The sequence below is a fragment of the Mastomys coucha genome, unplaced genomic scaffold, assembly GCF_008632895.1.
Source record: "Mastomys coucha isolate ucsf_1 unplaced genomic scaffold, UCSF_Mcou_1 pScaffold22, whole genome shotgun sequence".
Classification (NCBI taxonomy): Eukaryota; Metazoa; Chordata; class Mammalia; order Rodentia; family Muridae; genus Mastomys; species Mastomys coucha.
The window spans coordinates 116174420-116198361 of NW_022196905.1; the positions used below are offsets into that span (position 1 = coordinate 116174420).

General features: G+C 39.8%; 1 protein-coding gene across 3 annotated transcripts in view; it reads right to left on the minus strand.

The window, feature by feature from the left end:
* Atp2a2 (ATPase sarcoplasmic/endoplasmic reticulum Ca2+ transporting 2) overlaps window positions 1–23942 on the minus strand; it is a 47200-nt gene that overhangs the window by 14120 nt on the left and 9138 nt on the right. For all 3 annotated transcript variants that reach the window (XR_004109558.1, XR_004109559.1, XM_031337778.1), the window contains exons 4-8: window positions 22714–22818; window positions 20626–20764; window positions 5202–5282; window positions 3582–3667; window positions 1716–2180 (exon numbers count right to left, since the gene is read on the minus strand). Coding sequence is in view for 1 of the 3 variants with exons in the window: in XM_031337778.1 (XP_031193638.1) it covers window positions 1716–2180; window positions 3582–3667; window positions 5202–5282; window positions 20626–20764; window positions 22714–22818 (876 nt within the window). In the remaining 2 variants the exon portion in view is untranslated. The remainder of the gene's footprint in view (window positions 1–1715; window positions 2181–3581; window positions 3668–5201; window positions 5283–20625; window positions 20765–22713; window positions 22819–23942) is intronic.

Consider the following 23942-nt stretch of genomic DNA (forward strand, 5'->3'; position numbering starts at 1 on the left):
GTGATACAGTCTAAGATAACCCAAATAAAAATTAGGGGATTCAGAAGTCAGCAAATGATCACTGTTTTTAAATGCTCAGAATTCTGTATCAAATAGCCCAGGGAATATCCTTACATTGTTTTGCTTTAAAAATAGACATAGAAGAAGAGACTCATAGTTCAGAGTCAAACACCCAAGTAAAGTAGGACAAGCTGCTGCAGAATACCTGGTGCCCCTCTTCCTACCCAGGACCCACGCAGTGTCTATCAGTACAGGAGCTGCTTGCTTGCCATGGCCCCTCACCCCTTTTAGGAGACAGGATTTCACTGTGCAGCTGGCCTCAATCTCAGAGATTATGAGTGCCTCTTCTGTTCCAGTTTTGGGATTAAAGGTGTGTACCACTACACATGGGGGTGTATGCGTGCATATTTTATAGAAAGTAAAAGAAAAAATAGATTCAATTAAGACTACACAAATTACTAAGTTAAACATCAAAGCCTGAGATAATCACCACTCTTTTCTGTAAAAAAAAATCTAACCTGACCTTTTACTGAAAATTTGACCCTCACATACCAGTTAAGGTTCTATTTTTTCAGCCTCAAATATGCCATATGCATATGCCATGACATCTAACTCCTCAAATTCTTTTTCTTTTCTTTTTTGGTTTTTCAAGACAGGGTTTCTCCATATAGTCCTGGCTGTCCTGGAACTCACTCTGTAGACCAGGCTGGCCTCAAACTGAGAAATCTGTCTGCCTCTGCCTCCCCAGTGCCGGGATTAAAGGCGTGTGCCACCACCGCCTGGCTGCTTTCTTCTTACTTTCTTCTTTATATACGATAAAGTCTCATTTAGCCTAGGCTAGCCTCAAACTCACTGTGAGGCCAAGAATAATCTAATCTTGACTTCCTAATGTTGTTGCCTCACCTGCAGCATTGTGATTATGCTGTGGGCCACTGTGCCTAGTTTCAGTTCTTACTGAGCACATTAAAAGGTTTCTTATTGTACTTCAAATGACATTCTAACAAAAGAAAGCAGGGCTAACCTGACAGAAAATGCCAACTTATAAGCAAGTATCTGCTTATATGTGTCAGGGAGAAATCATGTTTCTTTTAGTGTGCTATGGAAATAGCAACGACAGGAGGTTTAACTGGTTGCTTCCTCTGGACACATACATCTAGAGACAGAGGATAAAACCTCCAGTTATTTCTTTAATAAAAATGTGTAAGCTTTATAACTATTCTATATTTCCCAAGACAGTTGGGAATTATTAATTTTTTAAAAAAGATTTACTTATTTTATGTATATGAGTACACTGTAGCTAAACAGATGGTTGTGAGCTATCATGTGGTTGCTGGGAATCGAACTCAGGACGTCTGTTCATTCTGGCCCTGCTAGCACGCTCGGGCTCAAAGATTTATTTATTGTTGTACATTAAGTACAGTGTAGCTGTCATCAGGCATACCAGAAGAGGTTGTCAGATCTCATTACAGATGGATATGAGCCACCTTGTGGTTTCTAGGATTTGAACTCAAGACCTTCGGAAGAGCAGTCAGTGCTCTTAACCCCTGAGCCATCTCTCCAGCCCTGGGAATTATTAATTTTTTTAAAATGTATTTTTGTGTGTTGGGAATCCATGCAGAGGTCAGAGGATAACTCAGGAGTTAGTTCTCTTCTTCCACCAAGTGGGATCACCCACAGATTGCACGCAAGAATCACAAAGGACACTCCTTACTCACCCTGCAGACAGACATCTGGTTTGTGGTAAGTGTGCCTGTCTTGTCTGAGCAGATAACAGAAGTACAACCAAGGGTTTCCACAGAAGGCAGACTTCGAACAATAGCATTTTTCTTTGCCATCCTGCGAGTTCCAAGAGCCAAGCAGGTGGTGATGACAGCTGGCAGACCCTCAGGGATGGCAGCAACAGCCAGGGCCACTGCAATCTTAAAGTAGTAAATGGCACCCCTGATCCAAGAGCCACCATGAACTGGGTCATTAAAATGCCCAATGTTGATGATCCAGACTGCAATGCAAATGAGGGAGATAACTTTGGAAAGCTGCTCCCCAAACTCATCTAGCTTCTGCTGTAGGGGTGTTCTCTCCTGTTCTGTTGCCACCATTTCATCCCGGATCTTGCCGATTTCAGTATTAACTCCAGTTGCCACCACCACTCCCATAGCTTTTCCAGCAGCAATGTTTGTACCCTAGGGAGAAGAGGAAAACTGGTCAGAAGGTCAACAGCACATCCCAACTTAAATACTGACATGCACACTGACTGGATTCCACATATTACCTACTCACTCCCTGGGACAGGCCAGCTCTCCACAACATGGAAACTGGCCTACACACCTGCTCTGGGCTCAGCAATACTTTTATAATTTCAAATTCCATGCAGCTTTCAGCACTATGTACTCTTTTATCTTTGTTTCTCACTCACTTTTGTCATGTCTAAGGATGGGCAATCAGCCCTATTGGCTGTTTCATAATGTCTACTCCAGCACCAGTATTGAGGTCAGTGAAATCAGATGTGAAATGTGTTTTCCCCCACTCCACCTTACCATCCAGTGCTGGAATGGTAGGGCAGCACTGTTCCCCCTAGAGCGCGCGCTCACTGCCGTGGTTAAGCTCTCCTACTAACCAGCAAAGCCTGCACCTTGAAGTACTAAGCTAGATTGTAAATTATCAAAACACATGCACTTCTATACTACTTGAAAAAAATTACTTGAAAAAAATTTCATTATCAACTGAAAAAAAATAACATTTCTGAACTTTCTTCACCTAGGCTCACATGGAATGCCATGCTTGTTCTTTCCAAATGCAGACTTCTTTAAATCACAGGCCTCAAGCAGCAGCAATGCCTGTATCCTGTAAAGAGCACCCTATCTAGGCTTGATGACTTTCCTGAAAAGGCTACGTATCAACTGTTACAAACAGGGTTTAAACATGTTTGCACTAATCATTTCATTAGCTAGCAACTCAAACAAATAACAAGTCACACATGCCACCATTTTACACAGTCTCAAGTTTGGTCCATTTGCTTTGTTGCCAGTGCCCTCAGCAAATCACTGTTTCATCCCAAGCTGAGATTTTTTGTTTTTTCGACAGCTGACACACACACTAAAGAATAATTATCTTTGGAATGAATAACTGGTTATTTTCTGAAGTCTGGCCTCTGGCCACTAAGAGTGGCCAGTAAGTAGAAAAAAAATCAGAACTTTGGGATGTTGGAGGTGTGAATGAAAACGGACCCCATATACTAATAGGGAGTGGCATTATTGGGAGCAGGCGTGTTCTTGAGGCTCACTCTCTTCCTGCTTCTTCAGGATCCAGACGTAGAACTCTTCTCAGCTACCTCTCGAGCACCGTGTCTTCCTGCATACCATCAGGAAGACACTATAACGTTCTAGGACTGAGCCTCTGAACTGAGAGGCACCCATAACTAAATGTTTTCCTCTGTAAAAGTTGCTGTGGTGATGGTGTCTTTTCTCCGCAACAGAAACCCTAACTAAGACCAGGACTATCTCTACATAGAAGTATATGCTTAGGTGAGGCCCTGGGTTCACCCCTAGGAAACTTTACCCCCAGTATCTGATAAAAGTACTCACAGAAAAGAGCATGTTCTTTTTGTCTTGATTAACAGCTCGTGGGTCAGGGACAGGGTCAGTATGCTTGATGACTGAGACAGATTCACCTATGCAGGGTTGAGACAGGATGGTTAGCTCTATCTGAGGCATAGCCAATCCCACATCACCGCATTCCCACTGTTAATCACTGCCAATGGAGTGGCTGTGGTAACATATACCTATAATCCCAACACACAGGAACTGAGGCAAGTAAAGTTCCAAGCTCACGGCCACCATATGCTATATATCAAGGAGGGATGAGCAACCCAGTGAGACCTATTCATAAAACAAGCAAAAAAGTACATACTCTTTCCAATATGGGAAAAGAACAAAGGGCTCAATTGATTCAAAACAGGCATACTAGGAAAATAGCAGTGGAAATTAATGTCAGACTAAAGAATGTCAAGATTACAAAAAGTAGAATCTTAAAAATAAAGACTAATTTTGAATAACATCCTGAAATATTCCTGGAATAGTCAAAGATACGGTTATTTGTTTGACCTATGACTGTACTATAACATTCAGTTGGCCTGGGAATGTAGTTCAATTGACAGAATGCTTACTTAGCATGCAAAATCTGGGATCAATCTCTAGCACTATATAAAGCTGAGTGTGGTGGCACATGCTTTTAAGACCAACAGTTGGAAAGTATAGACAGTAGAAAGAGCAGTTCAAGATTATTCTCAGCTATATATCAAGTTGGAGGACAGCCTTGGCTACAGGATATCCGGCCTCAAAAAGACAGGAGGAAATAAGGGGGACCTTCAGGATTCTGATAACTTTTTCACTTTTCTCTCTTGTCTATTTCTAGACACACCCTAAGGATTTCAGGTATACAACCCAAGCATTTCTCTAACATTTTATGGCTTAAATAACTTGAAGCTGATGTTGCTAAAGGAAATTTTACTAGTTAAGCAGTTTATATAAAATCAAGTGTTTAAAGCCCAGCTGACTGGACTGAGGCTGGAGAGATGGCTCAGCTGTTAATGCAGGTGGCATGGACTTACTGTATTATGATCAGTGAGTTACTTTTAAAACTGAACCCAAATAAATATTGACAGCCTTTAAAATTTATTTATGTGGGTAGGAAGAGAAAGTGTTATGTACATGTTTTGTTTTGTTGAGGCAGGGTTTCTTTCTCTGTGTAGTTGTGGTTGTCCTGAACTTGCTCTGTAGACCAGGCTCTCCTACAAGAGAGCCACTGCCTCCCAAGTGCTAGGATTAGAAGTGTACACCATGCCTGGCTAACCAGCAATGTTTTCTGTGGTTTTCTTTTTTTCCCATATGCATTGGTGTTTTGCCTGCATATGTCTGTGTGAGGGTGCTGGAGTTGTGACTGCCTTGTGGATGCTGGGAATTGAACCCAGGTCCTTTGGAAGAACAGTTGGTGCTCTTTACAGTAAGCCATGTCTCCAGCCTGCCAGCACTTTTTAAAATCCGACAACCCTGCCTGAAGACATCATTCCAGCCCGGATCCACCCTGGATCATGATAACTCTAAGAAATTAAGTATCTTAGAAAAGGTTAGGGTAGGATCCCATAAAGCGGTACATATATCTGAGAGATAAGAGGCTTCAAATTTGAGTGATTTTTCAATACTTACCTGTAAGAATTGACTGGTCAACTCTTAAAGTTGTAGACTTGATGGATGTCAATCTAATATCAGCAGGAACTTTGTCACCAACTAATTAAGAGGTTAAAAAAAAAGGGAAGAGGACAGGTAAAGTGAGCAACTTTTATGGTTACCTAAAGATGAATGATTCCATATCAAACACGTTTTTTAAAACCAGATATCTTGCATACAACACAACAGAATACGTCTCTATTTCTGAGCAGAGTGAACAGATTAAGGGTAGAACACTGCCAATGTACACTGTTAGCATTCTGTCTAAATGCCACCCCAGTTACCTGTCAATAGCCTGGTAGGCCTGACCCATTATAAAAGGGGCTGCTTGCCCCGTCATTGCTCTCTTGGTTCTCTCTCCCCATTATCTGAATAAACTCTATTCTATACTATACCATCATGGGACTGCTGAGGCACCGCCTTCCCCCATACCTGACTACATCTCCACAGAACATATCCTCCTCTCTTTATCTTTTTATAAATACAACAGACACTACAATTAGTTTATATTTCAAGCAAGCTAGATGGGGGCCGGGGTCAGGTGGTAGACAGGGTGTGGTCCCTAGAACAGAGTGGCTACCTATGGTACATACATAGGCAATTCCCGCCAGAAGATCAAGACTGCTTAGGCCTCCCTCAGCGGTACAATGAATCTGAGGCCAAACACACATATACTGAATAGGTATGAAATACATAGGAAGGTCTGTATACAGAAAAGCAACACAGACAAGAAACAAATGGTTCTAAAAAAAAAAATAAAGATTAATTACTTCACAAAACAAAGCAGTAGAAATGCTTCAAAGTGGCAAAAAGTAAGAAAATAGACTTGAGTCAAAGATATATGGTAATAAGATTCTTACTTCACAAGATATAAACACCTGCCAGTTTCTGTACGGGTGAGAAAGAACACACAAGGCTGGGGGACAGGTTGTTAATTACAGCTTGCTATGCAAGCATAGAAATGAGAGTTCCATGGTTCCACAGGTTCAGTTCTCAGAATCCATGTGGGGGTGGGGGCGGAGGGGAGGCAACTTCACAGATCTGTCCTCTCTTCCCACATCACACACATACAATAACACAAATCTTAAAGAGTAAGTAAAAAGCTAGAGGTAGGAGGTAGGTCAGTGGGGTTGGGCAGCAGGTAGGCACTTGAAGGCAAATTTGAAGTCGTGAGTTTGATCCTCACAATGGAAGGACAGAGCAGACTGCCTTAAGTTGTCCCCAGACCTCCAAATAAAAATGTAAGAAGAGGCACATATGATTAGACAAATGCTGAAATCAATCAAGATTCTCCCAGTGCTAAAAAAGGACGATGTAAGATATATATAACAAGGTCATCCAATACTCTGTGTCACAAAATATGACTAGCCAATTTATTATCATAGTTTACCTGTGCTTCTAGATGCTGTGAAATACAGGATACAAGGGATATGAAACATGGACAGGACTTTTGTTGCTGTCTAAAAGCTGCAACATACACTGCATATACTTATTCTTTTATAAAGCTTATTTTTATGACTTTGCTCAAAAATTTTGTAAGCAATAAAAGCTTATATTCACTACAGTGAATTTCCCAAGATACCTGTACATCACATGGAAAATCACAAGAGATCAACAACCACACACACACACAGAGCTGATAGTGGTATAATATATAACGAATGAGCACCACTGGGTTTGTAGGCCACAGTAGAGAGAGACATTTCACCCTATAACCTTTGGTACCTTTAAAATTATTAAATAAATAAATCTCTTGCATAACCTGAAGATCTTTCAGTCAACAATGTTTCCTGGGTAGAGCTCCTGTAATAGCCCCTAGGGGCTCCTAGCTCAGCCCTTGGTGAGTATAAAGCAAAATGCTATAATACACTCAGTAAGAGACAAAACCAAGGTTCCATGTACACAGAACTGAAGTCTTCTAACAGTACCAAAGAAATGCACATCTGCATGAAAACTAATGTGCTCATTTAGTAGAACTTTAAAGAGGATGGGAACTGGGTATGCTCATAAGACAGCCTGCTTAGCAGTGCCTAGGACTGCCTCCTGCCTCAAAGTGTGAAACTTCCCAGGGTGTTTTGAAAGGCAACCAAAGTGGTTTAGAAAATGCCAAATTAAAGCCGGGCATGGTGGCGCACGCCTTTAATCCCAGCATTTGGGAGGCAGAGGCAGGTGGATTTCTGAGTTCGAGGCCAGCCTGGTCTACAGAGTGGGTTCCAGGATAGCCAGGGCTACACAGAGAAACCCTGTCTCAAAAAACTACAAAAAAAAAAAAAAAAAAAAAAAAAAAAAAAAAAAAAAAAGGAAAAAAAAGGAAATTAGCCATCCTACCCACGAAGTATGCCCTGCACTTGTTAGCCCTTCTCCAGAACTTTACCTGAGGAGAATATAGCTAACTTTTTAAAAACTTTACTGCCATGGCTCTTAACCTCCTTAATGTTTAATCCCTTTAATACAGTTCCTTATGCTGCATGTGGTGCTTCTCCACCATAAAATTATTTTGTTGCTACTTTATAACTGTAATTTTACTCCTGTTAGGAATTGTAATGTAAATATCTGACATGCAACCCCTGCTGTGCATGAAATGACCCTATGCCTAAGAAAGCAAGGCAGCACACAAAGCTAGTAGGTCCAAAATCTCCAGGGATAATGATCATCCTTGCATTTGACTACAGGGACACAAGGGCAAAGTAGAATTCCTGCTGGAAATGCTTATGCAACCAAGAGCAACATTCCAACTGAATAAAACAAACCTTCCACTTTTAATGTTACTCTGTTCATGGTATACCAAAAGGAAGTATATCCAAATGCTTAAGACATTAAAACAAAAAAAAGTTTAAGGTCAGGCACGACAGTTGCATGCCTTTAATCCAGTACTCTGCAGGCAGAAGCGAATCTCTGAATTTCAGGCAAGTCAGGGCTAAGTAGTGAAACCCTGTCTCAACAAACAAATCACTAAATTACAAAAAAATTGTAACTGTACCATTTTCTTGCTTTAGGCTTTAAAATTTGTATTACATTTTTACTTATTTTGTATGTGTGTGGGGACATCCCAGTGTGAATGAATTTTCAGAAGTCAATTATCTCCTTTCATGTGGGTCGGAAGGGTTGAATTCAGGTCATCAGAAGACAGCAGACACCTTACTGCTAATCCATCTTGGTGACTCTGGTTTTGTTTCTGATTAAATTTGAGTTTTTACATACAATATATTTTGATCATGTTTTCTCCTCCCAGATTCTTCCTAGTTCCCTACCCACCTTTATGTTCTCTCAAAAAATAAACAAATAAATAAAACCCATACCCTACAAAAACATAAAATCAAATCAAACAAAAAACTAAGATAAAAATACCCAAACAAGACAAAATAAAAATTAAAAACGCCACAAAAATACCAGTTAGTTTTGTGTTGGCTAACTTCTCCTGGGCATGTGGCTGTCCTGGAATGTATGGTTCTGGTTTTTTAAACTAGGCATTTTTTAAGATAGGCTCTTGCTAGCACTGAACTTGTGGCAATCCTCTTGCTCAGCCAAAGTACTTAGTGGTATGCCACCACCAACTGTTTTAATTGTATTATTTCTGCACATCACAAATTAATCTAAATTCCCTGGGCCTTTCAACATTATGAAATGAGTACAAGGTCAACTGGAAGTATTATAACTCTAAATGGAAAATTTTCAAATGTTCTTTTGAAATGTCAGAGATGATTTATGTAATAATCCTATGGGAGCTGCAGATAAGACTTTTGTCCAATGAGGTACAGAGGTGCTAGCAATCTATAGCTGCTGTCATTCATGACTCTGCACCGTAACTGATGGGGTAGACAACAACTGTATTTACAAATTTCCACCTAGGAGAGCTAGAGAGAGATCTCAGAGTTCTGGCTGCTCCTGGAGAGAGCCTAGGTTTGTTTCCCAATATTCACATAGTGTCTCATAAACTGCCTTTAACTCCAATCCCAAGGGATCCCATACCCTCTTCTGGCTTCTTCGGAAATATCGTGAGAAGACATGAATAGGCATAACATCTATACAGATAACTAAAAAGGAAAAAAATTCATCTAATGCTGACAAGATGACTCATCAGGTAAAGCTCTCATAGAGCAAGCTGAGGACCTGAGTTTAATCCTTGGACCTCACATTGGAAATAGAGAAGAATGAGAACCAACTTCCACACTCTGTAGCACACTGAGACATCACACGCACACACATTATACACACATCACAATAAAATAGAAAGGGCAAAATACCTTTAACCTTAACACTCAGGAGGCAGATTCAGGTAGATCTCTTGAGTTTGAGGTCACCTGCTTCTCACAGGTGAGTTACAGGACATCCAAGACAGCCACAGTGAAACCCTATCCTCGCCTGACCGAAAGGGTGTGTGTGGGGGGAGAGAAGTGGGGTGTATGTCTATGCTCTTATGTATGTGTGTGCATGGAGATCAAGGAAGAGGCATCAGATCCCTTGGAGCTAAGAGTGCAGACGGTTGTAAGCTACCTAACACAGGTGCCAGGTAGGAACCTAACTTTGGTCCTCTGTTAGAGCAGGTGGTGTTTCTAACCGACAAACCATCTCTCTAACCCCATCCAAATTTCAATGGTGTTGAAGGTTAACCCAAGGCCATTTAGGCAAGTGCTTTCTTCTGCATTGCTGAATGAGCCACTACAAATCCTTGCTTTCCTGAAACAAGATCTCCATTCAGAGTCTCTTGTTTGCCTTCAGAATGCTAAGATTATAAGCCTGTGCCTCCAAACCCAGCAATAAATGCACAAGTTAAAATGTCTGAGTGACACAACATTCAAGTAAGGTAAAACCAACACACATGCTAAATGAAAAGATTTATGATAGCATTATAAAGTCAAGGACTCTTTCCCTAATATCAAGACTGTTACTCACTGAGCAAACAGTGCTGACTGAAGGCCTCCAATGACACCTTCTACAATATATACATTCCTTCTCTGTCAAATCTTTCTCCCAGCTGCCTTTCTCCACACACTTCTTCCCTCATGCCCAACCTATACAATCTACCACTGCCCTCTTTCTTGTCTCACCTGCCCCCACCAGTTTGCCCTCTCTATGCCTCAGGGCTGAACTGAAATGCTGGCTCATTGATCTTTTTCTTTTGCATAAAAGGTCCAACTGAAATCTGGAACTCTGTTCACTTGAGGGAGCCTTTCTTTTTTCTTTTGGTTTTTTGAGACAGGGTTTCTCTGTGTAGCCTTGGCTGTCCTGGAACTCACTCTGTAGACCAGGCTGGCCTCAAACTCAGAAATCTGCCTGCCTTTGCCTACCAAGTGCTGGGGTTAAAGGCGTGCGTCACCATCGCCAGGCTGAGGGAGCCTTTCACTCCTGCCCAAGAGAAAAGGGTTGTTTTATGTGGTTACTGAGGCTTTGTTTTGTTTTCTTTTCTTTTCTTGAGACAGGGTTTCTCTGTGTAGCCCTGGCTGTCCTGGAACTCACTCTGTAGACCAGGCTGGCCTCGAACTCAGTGCGCCACCACTGCCTAGTTACTGAGTTTTTAAGAAAACCAACAAACAAACCCAAAGTAACATTGAGTGTTTATAGTGCTTACTTCATACTTAATATGTATATTCATATAGAAAACATAAAATTCTACTGACAGCAGGTCATCTGCCCTACAGACAAGGTTAAAAGTAAAGGTGTCTATTTCTTAAAACGTGGGGCTTCTGCTCTAAGTTATACAAGTGTTGTCTTCATGATCACAGCAGGACAGGTTAAATGTTATACTCCTTAACAAAAGGAGACGGACAGGGCCATCCCAGCTCATTTTATAATTAGATCTCAATCATGCAGAGCCTCAGGATCTTATGGAGGAACTAGGGCAGTAGACTGGGAAACCTAGAGAAAGGGAGAGCTCCCTATGTGGCTATGGGAAAGCCCTGCTACATCCTGGGTAAAGACTTTTCTGTCACCAGCACTCCTCTTACTAACTTCTTGTCAATTCTAAGTAAGCCTAATAAACTCATTGGTTCCAAGGGTATTTGTTAGATATCACTTAGTCACCTTCTTCTCCCCAGGAAAAATCCTCAAAACCAGAGAAATTATTAATTCTATTTTCTCATGCTGTTAAGGAAACCAGTAAACAAAATGTTTAAAAGACTCTATTTTAATAAAGAAATTTTAATGAGGAAAAAAAAATGTATAGTGATGGATGTTTCCAGAATGGAAAAGTAGACATCTTATGCAATCTAGCTTTGAGTAATTTATTTAAGGAAAGTAAAGGATGAAATGTATGATCTCCAAGTGTCTAAGGTCAGAGATCAACAACTACAAGAACCGTCTAACACATACGAGTAACATGAGTAACTGACCTTCCGGGTGTTAATGCTACTCAAAGGCCTATAAGTAGCATGTGGCCAGAGGGATGAAAAAGAGTACTTTCATTCTTGCTCTCCAAAGTCAGCTAGGTCCCTGGGTGTGTCCAGGGAGACCTCATGTGGTGAATTCTAATCAATGTCCACACAACAAAGAGAGGTTCAACGAACAGGAAAACTTCCTACAAATTCCTAGTCAAACAGTTGTCAAACAAGGTCTTTGATTTATCCTCACATAGATGGAATAACTAGTAAAAAAAAGATTAATGGAGCCAAAAGTTCCTCTCATGCCCAAATGATCTCTGAGGACTACCAGATCCTTAAAATGACCTTGGAGAGTTAAAGAAAAAAATAATCTTGGCCACCTCCATGGTTTTAAACAGCAAGCAAGAGAAGTATGAGCAGGAATGAAATTGTCAATATGTTTAATGTGTAGGCCCCAGACATTATACTCAACCATCAGGTATTATTTCTAGAACTTTGTCTCGGTATGATTACCTTCTTGAATAGAAAAAAACTAAGTTGCGTATAATACATAAGAAATGACTTTGGCTCAATTTAACACTGAAGTAACTACCTAGAGCCAAAACAGTGCTGGAGAGATGGCTTAGCGGTTAAGAGTACTGATTGCTCTTTCAAAGGTCCTGAGTTCAAATCCCAGCAACCACATGGTGGCTAGCAACCATCTGTAATGAGATCTGACGCCCTCTTCTAGTGTGTCTAAAGACAACTATACTGTACTTACATATAATAATGAATGAATCTTTGGGCCAGAGCGAGCAGAGGTCCTAATTTCAATTCCTGAGTTCAGTTCCCAGCAACCACATGATGGCTCACAACCACCTGTACAGCTACACTGTACTCATATAAAATAAATACATCTTTAAAAGAAAAAGGAAAAAAAAACAAAGCCAACCCTATCTTCTTAAATGCCAACATGTCTTTCTATACTTTACCCATCCACATTCCAAGGAAGCTACCAAACTACCTCTCAAACTCCCAGGTTTGGATGCCTTTGGGACATTACTGGACAATTATATAAAAAGGATCCAATGGGATTTTGATTCTTAAATTGTCAATTAGATGCTGACATGAACTGATTCCTCTTAGAAGTTTCCAGGCGCATTTTCTTTTTTTTTTAAAAAAAATTTTTTATATGTGAGTACACTGTTGCTACTGTCTTCAGACACACCAGGAGATAGCATCGGATCCCATTACAGATGGTTGTAAGCCATCATGTAGTTGCTGGGAATTGAACTCAGGATCTCTGGAAAGGCAGTCAGTAATCTTGACCATTGAGCCATCATCTCTCCAGCCCTACAGGTGTATTTCTCTTCCTTTGCCCCCCTCCCCGCGCCCCCCCCCCCCAGACAGGGTCTGTCTACATAGCCCTGGCCAGCCTTAAACCTAGAGATTCACCTTCCTGTCTGCCAACTGCTGGGATGAATGGTGCAATTGACCACCATGATAAGGATTGGATTCTTTCTAAAATTCCATGGGTGGCAGACTTTCTGAAGCCACGGGCCTATTGTATAGCCTCATTTATTGGACGAGGGATTTCCTTTTCCAAAATCCTTCATTTATAAAGAATATGGGGTGCTGTTTTTTGTCTTGCTACTTCCTACGTGCATTGTTGTTTGTTTCTGAGACAAGGTCTCCATGGGCTGTAGCTGTCCTAGGTGTCACTAGGTAAACCAAGCTGTCTTTGAACTCACAAAGATCTGCTGGACTCTACATTTGCCATGTTGAAACTAAGCATGCACCATCTCACTTGGAAAGGAGTACTGTTTTTAGTTCACCTTGTGTTGGATCATGGTGACAGTGATTTGATCTAGAAAGAACTTCAGTTAACACTTTAAAAGACAAAATAAAAACACCTATCAGACTCATGAATAAAGAAAGAGGCAACACCTGATGCTACCAGGTATGGTAGCACAAGCCTTTAATCCCAGCTCTTGGGAGGCAGGTGGATCTCCATGGAGTCTAGACTGGTTTACATAGTGAGTTTCAGGCCAGACATGGCTGAACTCAATCTATTCATTCATTTCCCTCTGCTCACTTATTTCTTACATCACTTCTCAGCCTTTTAGCTAAGATCAAGTGTAAAAATTTAATACAAGGCAGCTAGCAAGATGATTCAGCAGCTAAAATCGACTGCTACCAAGCCTGACAACTGGAAGTCTAATCTCTAGGACTCACACTGTAGACGACAATGAATTCCCAACTTGTTCTCTAACCATTCTGGTACACATACACACCACACACAGACAGACAGACAGACACACACACACACACACACACACACACACAGAAATACATTTTAAAAAACTAATATGAGGAAACTACTCATAACCACAGGTTCAGATTCTGAAAAGAGCTTGTTTAAAGCAGTCTCTATTACATTTTCCTGCATACCAGAAATACTAGTTTCTGCAGTGAAAACCCAACTGCTTAACACTTAGAAAGTGGCTGTCTTAAAGCTGTATAACTATGCTGCTCCCATTACAAGATTGTCTCTTTGTGGAAAGACACAAAGGAAGTATGCCCGAGTTAGCTTTTATAATCCACTCTGTGCTAGGATTCTCTCAGCTAGAGAACCTTTGCATCATCTTGGCCAACCCATGACCTTGTTTTACCAAGGCCAGGAAGTAGAGAGTTTTACTTCAGGAAGCTCAATTAATGAAAGACTTCCTCTAACTTGCTATGACTGACTGCTTTACATCTGTTGCAAAGAATCTATTTGGTTGGCCTATCAGGACAGATCTATTAAGGAGTTTAAAAAAAATCTATGAAAGTGAAGATGTGTCTAATATTTTTCAAAGGAGGAATAACAACTATCTTTACAGCACAGGCTTCTGTGATGTTCAGACAGGGCTATGCCTGGGAAGCAGGCAAGGCAACCCTGCTGATCACATCCAGTAATGTTCCCTAATGGGCTCGTCAGTGCCTGAGGGCATGTGGTAGTGGAAAGTTCTTATTCTTGCCAAGGGAGTGCTCTGCAATGTTTTCCCCCACATTTTTTTTTCCCTCTCTTTGGGCTGAGGCAGGAAGAATGAGTATCTGTTATAAACCTCCTTCCATTTGCTTAACACCTGACACTGCTCACATGTAGTTCTTGGCTCTGTAAGTTCTTAGGTCTTTCCTTACCATAACAATACTGATTTTCACTCTGAACAAAAACACAATTTAAAGGTTAGCCTACCAAGAATACAGTTAAGAGTCAGTTTTAAAAAATTATTTTGCCATAATTTACAAATGAATGGAAGTTTTCCTTACAAGGAGCATTTAAGTAAGGATACTCAAACATCTTTTTCTACTTAAGTTAAACATAAATAATAATATCTGCAAGGAAAATAATTTAAATATACACATATGTGAATGAGTATATAAAGTATTTTTACTTTAGCTGGGTGTGGTGGTGCATGCCTTTAATCATAAGCACTTGGGAGGCAGAGAGGTAGATGGATCTCAGAGTATGAAGCTAGCCTGGTCTACAGAGTGAGTTCCAGGACAACTAGGGCTCCACTCAGTAACCTTGTCTTGAAGAAAAAATGTGTTCAATTTTAATTACATTTTTATTATTTAATTGTGTGCTGTGGCAGTCTTTGAGTAGAAGTCAGATGAAAGACAACCTACAAAAATCAGTTCTCTCTTTCTACCCCAGAAATCCAAGTGAGCTGTCAGGCTTAGCAACAGGAACTTTGACCAAAAGAGCTAACTCATTAGCACCAAACTTTTATCAATTTTATGTACACTAAAAAATATATGTAACTTTAAGGAGCTCTTTCAAAAGTAGTATCATAAACTATCTTATAAATGTTACTCTTGTTTGAGTTTAAATGGCTCTTGAAACTACCCTGAAAGCCATAGTGGGAACAAATATATAGTGTTGTAGTACTTGTAAAGTTTCTTTCCTGCTCATCATACTAATGAGATATGCAACAGTTTTAATTAAGAAAATAGGGCTTTCAAAAGTAAAGAATTCATTTTTTCTGCATAAGCAGAAAATTTAAGAAATATAAATTAGCATTCAGGAGTGAGTTCCAGGACAGCCAGGGCATACCGAGAAACCCTGTCCCAAAAAAACAAACAAAAAAAAAAATCAAACAAACAAATAACCCCCCCCCACACAAATATGAAATAATGTCTTTATAAAACTATTTCAATAGCTTCTTACTAGACATGACATCGAGACAGGGTTTCTCTGTGTAGCCCTGGCTGTCCTGGAACTCACTCTGTAGACCAGGCTGGCCTAGAACTCAGAAATCCTCCTGCCTCTGCTTCCCAAGTGCTGGGATTAAAGGTGTGCGCCACCACTGCCTAGCACTAAAGTGTTTATTGATGAATAAAACACTCATACATTTAAGAGACTCACATTTAAAAGACTTCCAGAAGCCCAGCCTAGTGGTACAGGTTGGTGGTAAAATCTACTCAGGAGCTAAGGCAGGATTACAAGTTCAAGGCACACATGGACAACTGAGTGAGAAACTATCTCAAAATAGAGTGGGCTGCACATGTAGCTCAACAGGTGGAGTTCTTCAGAAAGCCCTGAAATCGAATATTGAACTGTGAACACCTTTCACTTCTGGAGGGCAAAATAATTCATGGAAGCAGGAACTACCATTCTATTCTGACAACCCAGCCACTTCCCTAAATCCTCTAAATGTTCTAGCACAAGCTTAAACACTGTATTTTTCAAGTTACAGTAACTTAGCAAAAGTGAACCTTTTCCAGTTTTCTCTTTTAGCGCCTCCCCCATCTTAATCTCAGCGGCAAGAATGGGAAGACTGACACTATTATTGAGTCATGAAGTGGGGAGGAGTGATTACAGGAAATCAGGAAATGCCAGCCCCATGTAATCAGGTCAAGCTTCAAGATCAACTGGTCTATCATGGTCTGAGGGGTGTGGGGGTGGGGAACCTCCCATAGTCCTTCACCTCTCAGTGTCTTATGACCTGTCCTCATAGTGTCTTGACCTCAAAACACTCTGCTAATATATCTACACTCATTTTTTAAAAAAGTATTTTGCCTTTTCAAAAGAGATTCATATTTACTTTATGTATATGGGTGGGTTTTGCCCGTATTTACGTATACCTCATGTGTGTCTGTTGTCTGCAAAGGCCAAGAGGTGTTGGATCCCCTGGAACTGGGTGTCAGAGCCCCTTGAACTGGAGTTACATTTTCCTGAGTCATCATGTGGCTATTGGAAATGAACCTTGGTCTTCTGCAAGAGCTGGCAGTACTCCTAACTGGGAATCCCTGCTCTTCTTTTTTTTTTTTACGATTTATTTTTATTTATGTGTATGTGTGTGATATGTGCAGGTGACTGAGGAGGCCAGAGGTGTGGGATCTTTCTGGAGCTGAAGTTACAGGCAGTTGTGAGGTGCCCAATCTAGGTGCTATGATTTATATTTTCAAGGGTAGTACCTACTTACAACTGCTGAGCTCATCTCCAGTCCTTGCTTTTCTTAGCATATAAGTTAACGTGAAGAATTTAGAACTTGATTTTTAGGAAGAACCAACATTATTTCTAGTGTAGATGAATCTAGATGCCCAGCCCTTTATCTCTAGGTAGCTCTGTTCTCTCATATCCCTCACTATGAAACAACTTTACAGACATGCTCAACACTTTACTTGGTTGTTTTTCTGCCTTTTCTTTCCCCTTTAAAAATTTAGGGAGAACATATACATGCGTGGAGGACTGAGGTTCACATCAGATGTCGTCCTCAACCATTCCTCACTTTATTTACTGAGAGTGAATTCCATGTTGAACCCAGAGCTCACCTCAACTAGCCAACTTGGTGTAGGGATTCCTTTTTCTCACCTGCTGGCCTAACAGGATTAGAGGAGAGAGGCCATGCATTCCCATGTTTTATGTGGGTGCTGGTCACCTAACTCCTATCTTCATCCATCTCAAAGAAATTCAATTCACTTTAACTGCCTAGTTCTGCAGAGGTGAATTCTCTGTCTCATGTGGCAGAGAAAGACAATGCTAGGTTTCTTTTTCTTTTCTTTCTTTCTTTCTTTTTTTTTGGTTTTTCGAGACGGGGTTTCTCTGTGTAGCCCTGGCTGTCCTGGAACTCACTCTATAGACCAGGCTGTCCTCGAACTCAGAAATCCGCCTGCCTCTGCCTCCCCAGTGCCGGGATTAAAGGCGTGCGCCACCACCGCCTGGCTTGTTGGTTTTCTTAAATGAATTGGGTTATCTATTACATAACCTTGCCTTGTACTCAACTGCCTAGCAAAGTCACATATATGTATATTTGGTGTGTGTGTGTGGTTGAGACAGAGTCTCACTATGTAGCTCTGTCTGTCCTGGAATTCAATATGTAGACCAGGCTGGCCTCAACCTCTGCCTCCCAAGTGCTGGAACAAAAGGTGTGTACCACCTCACATGAGGCTAACTTTATATTACTAAATCTTATTACTATTCTTTAAATAGTCATGTTTTTAAGAATAATAATTCTTTATTACTGAATAAATCTGGAAAATGCTGTCTCTATTACTGAGCAATTAGTTTTCATTTTAGGAAATATAAAATAATTCTTACAGAAGGTTTAAGGCAATATTTTGCTAAGATTTTGTCATTTTTATCACTTGCACAATAACCTTAAAGTAGAGCTCATTCCAGAGAATGCTTCAGGACAGGAGTATATTTATGCTCTGTGCTATCATCAGCCCTGTTACCAAAACAGCGATGAAAACAGTGCTCTTGAATAAATAAACCCCCAGGACATACATCAAAGCCATGGCCAAATTCTAAATTCAGAGACTTTTTTGCTACTATAGCTTAGATCACATTCCCTTACTGTAACATTAAGTACAGCTTTACTACTATTTGCTTCCATCCATCAGAAATATTTCCCTGGTATTAAAAGTAATATAAAAATAATGAATGATAGTAGTTATCTTACTTTTTGCCTAGTCAATTTTACATGACTCCATGTGTTCTAGACAGTTCAAAGGTTTACATAAGCCATCTGTAATGTCCACACAAACCCTCCTTACAAAAGTTATCAGTTCATAATTAAAATTTAATTTTCTTTTTTAAAAAAATTATTTTTACTTTTATATATAATGTATATCTGGATATCAAAGCACTATGTATTGTGTGTAACATCTTACAATAAGTAAACCCACAAAAATCCAAACAAGTTGTTGTTAGGGAATAGTGAAAGAAAGACAAGGAACAATTGCTAAAAAAGATAACTTTCTCTGAATGGATGAAAGTCTGGAATTAACGATGGTTACAGAACTCTTGTGAACAGGCTAAAACTTTGTATGGGAAGAGAAAGTTGTATGTCATGTCAGCCATGTATCACTAAGATGCTAAAAAACAGTGACCTGAGCCACCAACAAGTTGAAAAGTGATTTATGTACATACTATATATATGTTTATCATGTATATACTTTAGAAACAACATTGATTAATTTTCCTCAACTAGAGAAGGTGAACAGGACATATTTAGAGTGGCTGGTGGCTTTTAACCAAAATATTGTATAGTTGTCAAACTATCCATTCACTTAAGTGCCTATTCCTGAACACAATTATGATCTGTTCTGCAGAGCAAATTTTATTAGCTGCATTTGCCCCATACTTGTGATTTCACGTTTTGGTCAGCATTATAGAATACTTAGGACATGTCTAGAAAGAAAGGAGTACCAGAGGCTTAAAAATATATTTAAGTAAAAACTAGTTATCTCTGCTCTGCACCTCTTAGAATGATCAAAATCCAAGAAGCAAGCACATGAACACAAGTCCAAAGCACTGCCCAAGCTTTCCATAATGAATGTGGAGACGTGCCTAACTAGCAGGGTATTAGCACTGCCCATGAAGGAGTCAGAGATAGGTCAGACAAACATAGTCTTAAATGCGGGAAATGACTACTAGCTATATTCTAACTATATTCTCTCTCTCTCTCTCTCTATATATATATATATACATATATATATATGTATATATATACATATACACATACACACACATATATGTATATATACATATATATGCACACACACTATCTATATATTTACTAACTATATAATATACTAATATCTTTACTTTTTTAATATTCAACTTAGTTTTTTGAGTATTTAACTTGCCATTCTTTTAAATATTAAAAATACCTTTAATCAGCTGGGCAGTGGTGGCGCATGCCTTTAGTCCCAGCACTTGGGAGTCAGAGGCAGGCAGATTTCTGTCTGAGTTTGAGGCCAGCCTGGTCTACAGAGTGAGTTCCAGGACAGCCAGGGCTACACAGAGAAACCTTGTCTCAAAAAACCAAACCAAACCAAAAAAAGCCTTTAATCCCAAGACTCAGGAGGCAGAGCCAGGCGGATCCCTGAGTCCAAGGCCAGCCTGGTCTACCATGAAACCCTGTCTCCAAAAACAAATGAAACAAACAACAGCAGCAAAAAACCCTAACAATAAGAAGAAGAAAATGGAGGCAGCTCCATTTTCTGCCATAGAAACATGGCTCAGTGGTTAAGGGCACTGGTTGATCTTCTAGAACCAAGGTTCAATTCCAAGCACCAACTTGGCAGGCAGCTCACATCTGTAACTAAAGCTTTAGTGGCTCCAACTCCCTCACACAGACACAAACATGCAGAACAAGAACATGAAAAATGAACAAACAATAAAATTAAGAGTGAGGGAGGCAGAGGGAGGGAGGGATACAGAGTGGAAAGGTGGAAGGGACAAAATTAGAGACCCTTTTGTTATAATATGTGAAATATATGAAAAAAATATTTTTAAATATACATGAAAAAAATGGCTAGAGAAATTGCTCAGTGGATAAAAGCACTGACTGAGTTTTAGGTAGACCAAAGTTCAAATCCCAGCACCCACATATCAGCTTACTCCAGTTCCAAGGAATCCAATGCCCTCTTTTGGACTCCCTAGGCGCCAGGCACATGCACAGACAGTCCTGAGCAGGCAAATAACCCATATGCATAAAATTGAAAAACAAAACAAAAATATTTACACAAGAAGCAAAATATAATTCTGAATCTTGAAAAAGAAACCTTAAATATATAACCTAGGAATAAATTAAAAAGTGAACGCAACTCACCAGCAATTTCCACTATATCCCCAGGAACTATATCTTTAGCTTTAATTCGCTGCACACTCTTTCTGTCCTGTCGATACACTTTGCCCATTTCAGGTTCATATTCCTTAAGAGCTTCTATTGCATTTTCAGCATTTCTTTCCTGTATAAAGAAAAGCCAAGTATGATAAACCAGCCTGCCTGGTTTAAATATTTCTAGATTAGAAGTTAAAGCTTATAATCTTAATATTAAAAAGCATATTAATGATACCTGTACTAAACAATTGGCATTTATTTATTTTATTTATTTATTTAATATAAGTGCTCTGTCTTCACAGATACCAGAAGAGGGAATCAGATCCCAGTACAGATGTTGTGAGTCATGGTTGCTGGGAATTGAACTCAGAACCTCTGGAAGAGCAACCAGTGCTCTTAACCACTGAACTATCTCTCAGCCCCAACAATTGGTATTTTAATACAAACATTTACAAACTTATTTGTACAGTAAAAAGCTAGGCTAAACAAGGTGATACATACCTTAAATTACACCCAGTATAGGAGGCAGAGGCAATCGGTCCTCTGTGAGTTCTAGGCCTGTCAGAATTACCTAGTGAGACCCTGTCTCAAAAATAAAATAAATATGATGTGGCAAAGCTTATCTGTAATCCTCACAGTTTAGAGTTTGACGCAAGACTGTGGGTTGGAGGCCACCCTGAGCTACACTATGAGTTACTTCTCAAAACAGAAATCTGCCTGCCTCTGCCTCCCAAGTGCTGGGATTAAATGCGTGCACCACCACAGCCTGGCCATAAATATTTTTAAAAAATAAACCAAAGAATGTCAAGTATTCTACTTCAGTTTTAAAAATAAGGACACCAAAAACCTGAAGGGGTGGAGGGGGAGGGGGAGAACCAATTTGAAAATAATCTGAAACATTAGTCTAGGAGTCTTGTCAAACTCTAAGCAAAAGGCAAAAAACATATTGACATTTTTGAGGTAGATCCCTAAAGAGCAATTTTGAAGGATGCAGTTTCTGTTCTATAGTAAAAAAGCTTTCAGCCTGTGTGCAGGCAAAGCCTGTGTAATGGAGAGAAATTTAAAACAATTTAGGTTCTAAGAATTCTTATAGCCTCCTCCCTACTCCGCAATCTAAGGAAAATAAAAGACATTTTTCATGAAGTTTGTCCTCAAAATCATCACAAAATATAAAGGCAGATTATATTCCTCACATTCTTTGGTTTTCTGAAGCTTTCCATTATCAACTTTCTTTTTTGAAAATGGAGTCTTCCTATTGTTGCTCCATCTAGTCTCAAAAGACCCTGCCTCAAATTCTTCAGTGCTATACTACAAGGGAAGAGCTACCATACCCCGCTTCTCATCCACATTCATTCCTGTTTTCTTTTTTGTTCAGCTCCCTACTTCTCCTATATCCCCCCTTTTTTGAGACAGGGTTGCTCAGTGTAGCTCTGGCTGTCCTGGACTTGTTCTGCAGACCAGGCTGGCCTCGAACTCACAGAGATCAACAGCTTCTGCTTCCCAAGTGGGATTAAAGGCCTGCATCATCACACTTGGCTTCTCTGTGAGTTCCAGGCCACCTTGGTCTATATAGTTCCAGGACAGCTGGGGTTATGTAAATAGATCTTGTTTTAAAAAGAACAATAGGCTGGCCAGGCGGTGGTAGCACATGCCTTTAGTCCCAGCATTTGGGTGGCAGAGGCAGGCAGATATCTGAGTTCGAGGACAGCCAGCCAGGGCTATACAGAGAAACCCTGTCTCGAAAAACCAAAAAAAAAAAAAAAAAAAAAAAAAAAAGACAAAAACAAAAACAAAAACAAAAACAAAAAAACCAATGGGCTGGAGAGATGGCTTGGCAGTTAAGAGCACTGACTACTCTTCCAAAGGTCCTGAGTTCAATTCCCAGCAACCACATGGTGGCTCAGAACCATCTGTAATGGATCCGATGTCCTCTTCTGGTGTGTCTGAAGACAGCTACTGTGTACTTACATACATGAAATAAATCTTAAAAAAAAAAAAAAAAAACCTAATATCTAGAAAACTGACCAGCTTACTACAATGTAACACTTAATACTGCTGCACAAAGTTTTTGCTTACCTGCCATACACCCACAATTGCATTGGCTACCAATATAAGCAGAATTACAAAGGGTTCTACAAAGGCTGTAATCGTTTCTTCACCTTCTTCGAACCAAGCCAAAACCTAAAAGAATAATTACACATGTTAGACTTGCTTATGTGCTTTTCGACCTAACTACTTTCATAATAAAAGGAGCTCACATTATGAAAGTTATTATAGGGAAAAAAACATCCTTTTCCCTTACATCTTAAAAATAAGGCAAAATGTAGTAATACAAACAACTGGTTTATTTATCCTTTGCTTACCTGAGTTAAGATTATTTAACTTCTTAAAAACTCTTATTAATAAGTGCCATTTTTCTTTATGGCACTCCAGAGCACAAATAGTGGTGGTTTTATGTTTATTTGTTTTGGTGGAAAGAAGGAATCTCATTCACTTCATAAATATTTCAAATAAATAAAACAAGTAAACACACATCTATACCCACACTGATTTAGTTAATGTTCACTAAACTCAGGTTGATCAGAAGAGATGACTCAGGTTAAGAACACTGGTTGCTTATCCAGAGGACCAGGTTCCATCCCCAGCACAAGGTGACTTACAATCATCTGTAACTCAAGTAGCAGAGGATGGAGGGGGTGTGGGGGGTCTTAGAGCCCTCTTCTGGCCTTCAGAGCTCTGAACACATGTGATATACAAATATACATGTAAGTAAAACACCTATACACACCAATTAATAAAAAAGTTTTCTTAAAAATTTACATCAATTCATAGACATACACGGCCTGGATTTACAGTTTAAAAGACAAACAGAAAATAGCCAGGCATGATGGTGCATGCCTTAAATCCCAGCACTTGGGAAGCAGAGGCCAGCCTGGTCTACAAATTGAAAACCCCATCTCGAAAAACCAAACATTTGGTGGAGAGAAGAAAAAAATTGACCACTCACTCAAATTGAATGTAGAACCTAATTCCTAACTTCTCAGTGGCAGTGAGGGTCACATCAGAATTACAAGGCTGTTCTGAGACTAGGAAGGTATTTTTAAAAGGGATATACCGCAATAAAGCACTTCAGAAGTTCCTCTCCAAATAAATAAAATATACGGGCTGGGAAGATGACATATTATGTATAAGTGCCTGCTGCCTAGCCTGATAGTCTAAATTCAATCACACAGTAACAGGAAAACTATTCAAAAAGGTATGTGTATGCTATATAAACACACACACCCCCACACCTTTAAGAAAAA